Genomic DNA, 7,385 nt, shown 5'->3' on the forward strand with positions numbered 1-7,385 from the left:
CATAGTTCAGCTCAAACGGACTGAACCCGGTAGATGAATGTTTCCTATCATTGTAGGCAAACTCCAACAATGGCAACCACTTGTCCCATGTATGTTGCCTCAATGACACATATGCTCTCAGCATATCCTCTAAAGTTTGGTTGACTCTCTCCGTCTGACCATCCGTCTCAGGATGATCCCCACTACTCATTCCCAACTCAGTCCTTAGTGTCTCAAATACCGCTGTCCAAAAATGACCGGTAAATCTAACATCTCTGTCTGACACTATGGATCCATGCAGACGAAATATATGTCTAATGAACAAATCGGCCACTTGCGGGGCACTAACAGACTCTCTAGTCGGAATGAAGTGAGCCATCTTGGTTAGACGATCAACCACCACAAGGATAGAATTATACCCTCCTTGTGTTGCAGGTAGCCCTACAATAAAATCCATGGAAATGCTCTCCCACTTACTTAGTGGTATTTCCAAGGGCTGTAAAAGTCCGGGTGGCTTCACCCGCTCGGCCTTACTTACCTGACACGAGAAACACCGTGTCACATACTCATGAATATGCTTTTTCATCTTTGGCCAAAAGAAATCTCGCCTCACGAGATCATGTCTTCTCGACTCCTGGATGTCCCGCACACGGGCTATCATGGCACTGTCGAATGACTCTCTGCCTGAGATCATTCTGACCAGGTACTACAACCTTGCCATTTCTAACTAGCATACCATCTCTTATGGTATATCTTGCACAAGTTTGGCCTTTTCTGGATGCCAGGTCATCCTTTTCACTTTCCCCGGGTTTTAACACATGAGCCTTAGGCCATAAGCTCTGGATAAACTCGTCCACCTTCTGAGTTTCTCTGATCTCGGTCATTAGAGCACTCTCTAATACCGTGAAACTCAGGTTGTGCATAATGCGAGACAACGCATCAGCAACCTTATTGTCTTTTCCTCTTCGGTACCGAATCGTTAGATTAAACTCCTGCATGAGCTCTGCCCACCTAGCTTGGCGGCCCCTCAAGTCGGGCTGTTTACAAAAATGTTTCAGAGTATCATGATCTACATCCACATAAAACTCTGAACCATACAGATAATGCCTCCATGTTTTCAAAGCATGGATAACTGCATACAACTCCAATTCATGAGTTGGCCAATTCCTTTGAGAGGGAGAAAGCTTCTTGCTTTCAAAGGCTACTGGCCTTCCCTCTTGAAGGAGGACTGCTCCTACCGCAATGCCACTTGCATCGGTTTCTAGGAACAATGGTTTCTGGGGATCAACTATTTTTAACACCGGTCCTGAGACCACAGCTTGTTTTATGGTGTTAAAACTTTCCTGTTGATTCTGTCCCCAAACAAAAGGTACTTTATCTGAGGTCAGATCAGTCAATGGCGATACTATTCCGGAATATCCTTTGATATGCCTTCTATAAAACTGGACAAATCCCAAGAATGATCGCAAGACTCTGAGGGATTGGCCAAGTTAGTATCGCAGCCACTTTCTTCGGATCCATTTCTACCCCCTGTGGAGTAATTATGAACCCTAAGTACTCAAGCCTAACCATACACAGTATAGTTTTCTTTTTATTCACATAAAGACTGGCTTTCCTCAAAGTACTGAACACTACCCTTAAGTGTTCATGATGCACAATAACACTTTTACTGAATATTAGGATATCGTCAATAAAATGTACTACGAACTTTCCGATATACGGACGTAGTAAATCATTCATAAGCATGACGAAGGTCGCTGGAGCATTGGTAAGTCCGAAGGGCATTACCAAAAACTCATAATGACCAAACCTGCTTCTGAAAGCGGTTTTATGCACATCCTCGGCTCTAATCCGGATTTGATGGTAGCCGCACTTAAGATCTATCTTGCTGAAAATCACGGCTCCATGTAATGCATCTAGCAAATCATCAATCCGAGCCATCGGATACCTGTGCTTAACAGTGATATTATTCAATGCTCTGTAATCTATACAGAGGCGAAACGTATCATCCTTTTTTCTCTTTAATATCACTGGCGAAGCAAAAGGTGAGAAACTTGGTTGAATCTGCCCCAACTTGAGGTATTCTTCCAGTTGCCTACGCACCTCCGCTTCTTCAGCAAAACTCATCCTATAGGGAGGTCTATTTACAGGTTCTGCCCCCGGGATCAGTTCAATCTTATGCTGAACTTTCCGCTCTGGAGGTAACCCATAAGGTAGTTCATCCCTAAAACATTCAGAGAACTCCTCTGTGTTATAAGATTAGCCAGCTTGGCCATCTCACCACTTTGCGTAACATCAGTGCTAGTCGAAGAATCATTCACCGACTCTACCGATGCTGTGCAAAGGTACAAAAACTCTACTTGAGCCTTTCTGATTTCCATCACGGAAACCAACGGTCCCTGAGGTATATCTTTTTCACCTCGCAAGACATAAAGCACATCATTCATCTTGAATTGATATACGTGCTTTTTCCAATCAATGGCTGGATTCTTCCTAGAATGCCACGCCATTCCCAGGGCTATATCTGCATGAGCAAGCTTGGTCATTTCAAAATCAAGCTTCTCAGCATAGTCCTGAATCCGAAGCTCCAACTGGGTAACCCTTTGGTCCCATACTTCAGTTGAACTTCCATCGGCCATCCTGACTGTATACGCATAGTCAGATGGACTTGTCTTCAATTTCAGCCTCTTCACGAGCTTGGAGTTAATCACATTGTGAGTTGACGCCGAGTCAAACAACACAATGACATCATGACTGGCCACTTGCCCTTTCATTTTGATTAACTCCGTATCATTGAAGGCTGTATACCCCGTTGCTGCGGGCTTAGATAGGATGTTATCAGGTGCACTCGTCACTAACTTAGCAACAGATACACATAACAAACAAGGTACTAACCTCTGAGAAGGTCCCGCCAGTTGCATCTGCATATGTTCCGCACTGGGACTCTCCTGCATTTCTACGTCGCATTCAGATATTATCATATTAGCCGTGCGACGGTCTTTATTCAGTGGACAATCCTTCCACTGATGTCGCTGAAGGCAGCCGAAGCACAATCCTTCTTTTCTAGCTTTCTCCTTTTGTTCAGGGGTCAACGAGGACTTTGACCAAGCCCGGGCTGCCATTGGAGTTATTTTCCTTTTCACCCCAACGGTGGTACTTGTTTTTACTGGTCCCTCAACCGGCTTCACCTGCTTGGTTTGGCCACTTGGCTGCGAGACACTTGTCTTTGAAACCCATTTCCTCTGAAATCCCCCTTTTCTCGGGTGCTCATACTGAGTCCCTGCCTGCACAAATCCACCAGATCTGCCTCTGGCATCCTCATAGTTCAGGGCTACTACTATAGATTCATCTAGTATAGTCACATATTTAGCCCGAACTTCCATTTTGATCTTGTCGTTCAGTCCATAGATATAGTCTTTTAACTGAACCGACATAGGGAGAGGGTCTGTTATTTTCATGACACATTCTCTGAATTTGTCAGTGTACTCTGCCACTGACAAGCTCCTCTGACGAAGATTTCTATAAGCATCCCAAGCTCGGGATTCTTCATCAGGTGGGAGAAAGTGTTTCTTGAACTCAGCTTTAAACCCTTCCCAGGTGGTTGGAGCAACTTGATCCTTCTGTTGCTTTATCCACCATCTGTCCGCTGCCTCAATAAACAGGTGTGTGGCCTCGCGGATTTTCTTTAGATCGGATCTAATCTCACAAATGGCGAAGGCTTCTTCCCACTTGTGCAACCAAACCTCGATCACATCAGAGCTGCGCAGCTGCGCTCGGTCATCCGACCAGCGTACTTCTCCGGTCTATAATTAGCGATATTAGGCACTTTGACCCTTGCGCGCTCTAAGGAATGTACACTGGGTTCTGGCTCAGCTAGAGCTTTGCCCTTATCAATCCTAGACGGTCTAGCCGACAAGGCTTGCACCATCTCCCTAATCTCATTTTGACCAGCATTCACTTGAAGTTGCTGGTTCATAATTTGCTGTAAAGCATCCTCTAATATTGAAATCCTACCAATCAATGTAGGTGCTGCCTGATGTGAGATCTGTTGGGTAGACTGTACTCTAGACTCACTAGGATTCACTCTTGAATTCTGTCCTTCTGCTTCCATAGATTCACAGTGGAAGATGGGGGGGGGGTTTGGTTTTTTTTTTTTTTTTTCTCTCTTCCTTTTTGGGGTTTTTTTAATTAAAAATATATAAATAATAAAACAGAAAAGATAAACGACAATCCCTATTGTATAAAACAAATTGACTGTAACTCAGAATTTTTTTTTCCGAAAGAAATGCTTCCTGGATTCTCCACGCGATCCTAGTTCGTGCGCTTCTGACTTTCGCGATTATGATCTCTCTTTGCAAATTTTTGACGCCTGCGGGTATCCTTCTACAGGCTGCAATTCCTCCTTAAGCATACGGATTTCCTGCTGGAGACGCAGTAGCTTGGCACGCTTGCGGTGCCTGCCGTACACATCTGGGTTTATGCGGGATCTAGGACTGGGAACAACTGACGAAGAAGCCGTAATCTAGTGGTGAAAACTCTGCCATCACGTGTGCGCTGATCGACAAAGCCAAGGAATGTTGGGGAAAAAATTTCGGGTTTTATTTCATCGTCGCCTCCTGTTCCGCTATACCGCTCTCTTTTAGAAGTCTTACGATGAGCAAATTGTCGCAACCTCAGACCGTCAGCAGGACGTGGTTGTCTTCTCGTCACGACAGCCAACAATCCTAATTTGTCGTAGATCGTGCACGTCGCTCATCCCGGATCCCCTGATCCTTCACCTGCTGTCCGTCACAAAACGACGGATTCTACCTTACCTTCGCTCTGATACCAAATGTTAAGCTGCTTCTACTTATCGTCGCTGCTCATGCGATAACTCTAATGTTACGCTACTTCTACTGCTCTCCCTTCGTTAGTATTTGTCACAGGCGATGGCTTTCTTTTTTTTCCTCCCAGCCAACTCTCAGGGACCTGATGCGTGATCTTTCGTGATATCCATCGTTAATTCCTTCATCCTTATCCTTGAGACCCACAATTCCCTAGATAGTTCCTGGCCACATGTCTTCATTTTAGGCCCCTACTTAGATGCATCCTTTTTCACCCCTCTCTTGGAGTTCCTTTAAAAAACAATTGCCCCTTGGCAATTTGCACATTTAGATGCACCTAGGCCCTAGCCCTATTAGAACTACCTAGTCAATGCCATTACGCCCTCACCTAGGACCTTGGCAGTTACTTCTCTTGACCATTTAATTACGCACATTAACTATTACAAAAGTTGGTCATCTAAGAGAAAATGCCCACCGATCTATCCGAGGTCATGCTATCTCGGCTAGAGCATAACAGAGGGAGGGGCGGTGGAAGGAGACGAGCTGTGTGCAGCAAGAGGGGAGCGGCAAGGTAGAAGAGGAGAGCACGAAGAGGCAGCAGTGAGAAGGACAGCTAAAGGATATAGTGAAGGAGGATCAGTGAGGGAAGCAACAGGGAAAGTGTGAGGCAGTGAGGAGGAATACAAGATAAGTAGGGGGAAGTGAAGCCTGCTTCAAACCCATTTGTAAAACGGATTTGGACCCTCTCAACATATGGCTGATGTTGAGAGGGAGTGACCACAATGAAATTCGATCTGTGTTCATTCTAAGTTGTTCGAAGTTTCAATTTTGTGAGTTTCAACTCCATATTGTCTGCTTATGTACTTGAATATAGAATCTTGCATTAACCCCCAGCAGCCATCCTGACATTGAGGCTCTTTCATTTGGCTTTTAAAACCTCAAACGCGGGATTATTTTTTGCTTTGTCCCCTCTGATCCCCCTTGCAATGATTGCATCTTCTCTGTGCTGAGAGTGAGGTAATTGTACCTCAATCATACAGTTTTGACTCTGCATGGCATCCTTATTTTGTTAGCCGTGCCTGCATGTTTACAGTGTGTGACATTGGGTGCCTATTTTAGTCTTTTCATGGACTAAACTACTTGAGTTTCATAGCCATCAGTACTGCAACGGTTTGCTCAAAATCTTGAAAGCCTGACTGATAATTTGTGCATTCTCATTTCTACTGTCGGTAGGATTGTATTAAAGCTGTATGAGGATTGTATTAAGGTTTGACATGCTGTGCTGGGTTTCTCAGATCCCTGGTGTTGCTGCAACTTGTGATTTGCCAGCTATCATGGATGGATACTATAAGGTTCTTTTCCCCTTGAATCCTGGGGGCATTTGTCCAATCATTCCAACTGGATCGCAGTCTGTGTCACTTTTATCTGTTCATAACCGGCAGTCTATATGTTCTTCCATGAATGTTCCAGCAACGGTCTGAATTTTCATGCGAGGTAATGTGCATCAAGTTTTTGAAAGGGTTCAGACATTTATTTGCGGTTGATCACTTCTGTGAATATCACAAGGTCAGATAAACTTTTTGGGTAACCAGTGTCCAATGGTGGGTGTAGAACATTGTAGAGACATATGAAGACACGTCCTCAGTCCTGTGTGAGCACACATGAACATCCATGTATATAAAGGTCTTTATGCTAAGTTTTTCAAATAATTTAGAGGTGAAGTGCAAGCTCAATCATGGTGGGCCAAGCACTGAAGGTGGACTTGAGAATATCCCAAAATTCGCTTCATCAAAGCTACAATTGCTTCCATGCAGACATGCCAATTTTATTGTAGTCTCTCCCAAACAAGCAATTTTAAGCAAAAATGTTTAGGAAAGTTGTGCTCTGATTTCTGACATTAGAAATGTAAGGTGAAGAGGCTAAAGATTGTCCCAAGAGCCAGTTTGTTTTTTGATGAAGTAATCCTTCTGTGTGCCCTCCTAGAGAAGGATCGTGCTTACTCATTGCAAAGTATTGTACCAGTCTAAGCCTGCGAAAAAAAGTGCTTTTGTTGAATTGTCTTAGAGGTATGTGACAGGAAAATGGAATATTTTTGCATCTAGAGCTTTTTTCTACCCTTAACATGCATGCCTTTTGGAGTATCAAAACAATACAGTTACAAGTCCCCATATTCTACTTTAATCTTTTTGAATGCCTCTTTGCTTATCAATTATCAAATCAACCAATTCTTTCATGCAACAATCACTCAAGTTTTTGATAGAAACATATTGCTCATAGTTTCTACTTAACTCTTTTGTTTCTCTAATTATAACAAAGGCATTATCAATGTAAAACAAAGGCTTGGATAGATTTTTTAGTTTTGTAGTAGTGATTCTGAAGTATTTGTAGTAAATATTATATCTTCTCACAAACTTAGCCTTTTATAATACCGCACGTCTCAAACTTGCTTTGGAGAAAATGGGTTCTAGTTACATGAATAGAAAGACAAAAATCAACAATGAAATTGCTTCAACATGTTGCTCAAGATTGCAATGTGTAACACATTGCCATTTTATGTTGTTTTTATGTGCACACATGCACGCA

General features: G+C 43.3%; 1 protein-coding gene across 2 annotated transcripts in view; it reads left to right on the plus strand.

Moving 5' to 3' along the window:
- The window catches only part of LOC147881714 (Glutathione S-transferase family protein), a 29,267-nt gene extending 22,278 nt beyond the window's left edge, over nucleotides 1–6,989 (plus strand). Inside the window, exons 3-4 of one of the 2 annotated variants that reach the window (XM_087401681.1) lie at nucleotides 6,098–6,296; nucleotides 6,414–6,989. In XM_087401681.1, the coding sequence (XP_087257807.1) occupies nucleotides 6,098–6,283 (186 nt within the window). In that variant the 3' untranslated portion in view covers nucleotides 6,284–6,296; nucleotides 6,414–6,989. Of the gene's footprint in view, nucleotides 1–6,097 lie in introns of both variants that reach the window. The other variant, XM_087401680.1, reaches the window with a different exon arrangement.
- The last annotated feature ends 396 nt before the right edge of the window (nucleotides 6,990–7,385 follow it).

Source organism: Dipteris shenzhenensis, chromosome 30, assembly GCF_047967505.1.
Source record: "Dipteris shenzhenensis isolate YYH24624 ecotype China chromosome 30, Dip_SZ_1.0, whole genome shotgun sequence".
Taxonomy (NCBI): Eukaryota; Viridiplantae; Streptophyta; class Polypodiopsida; order Gleicheniales; family Dipteridaceae; genus Dipteris; species Dipteris shenzhenensis.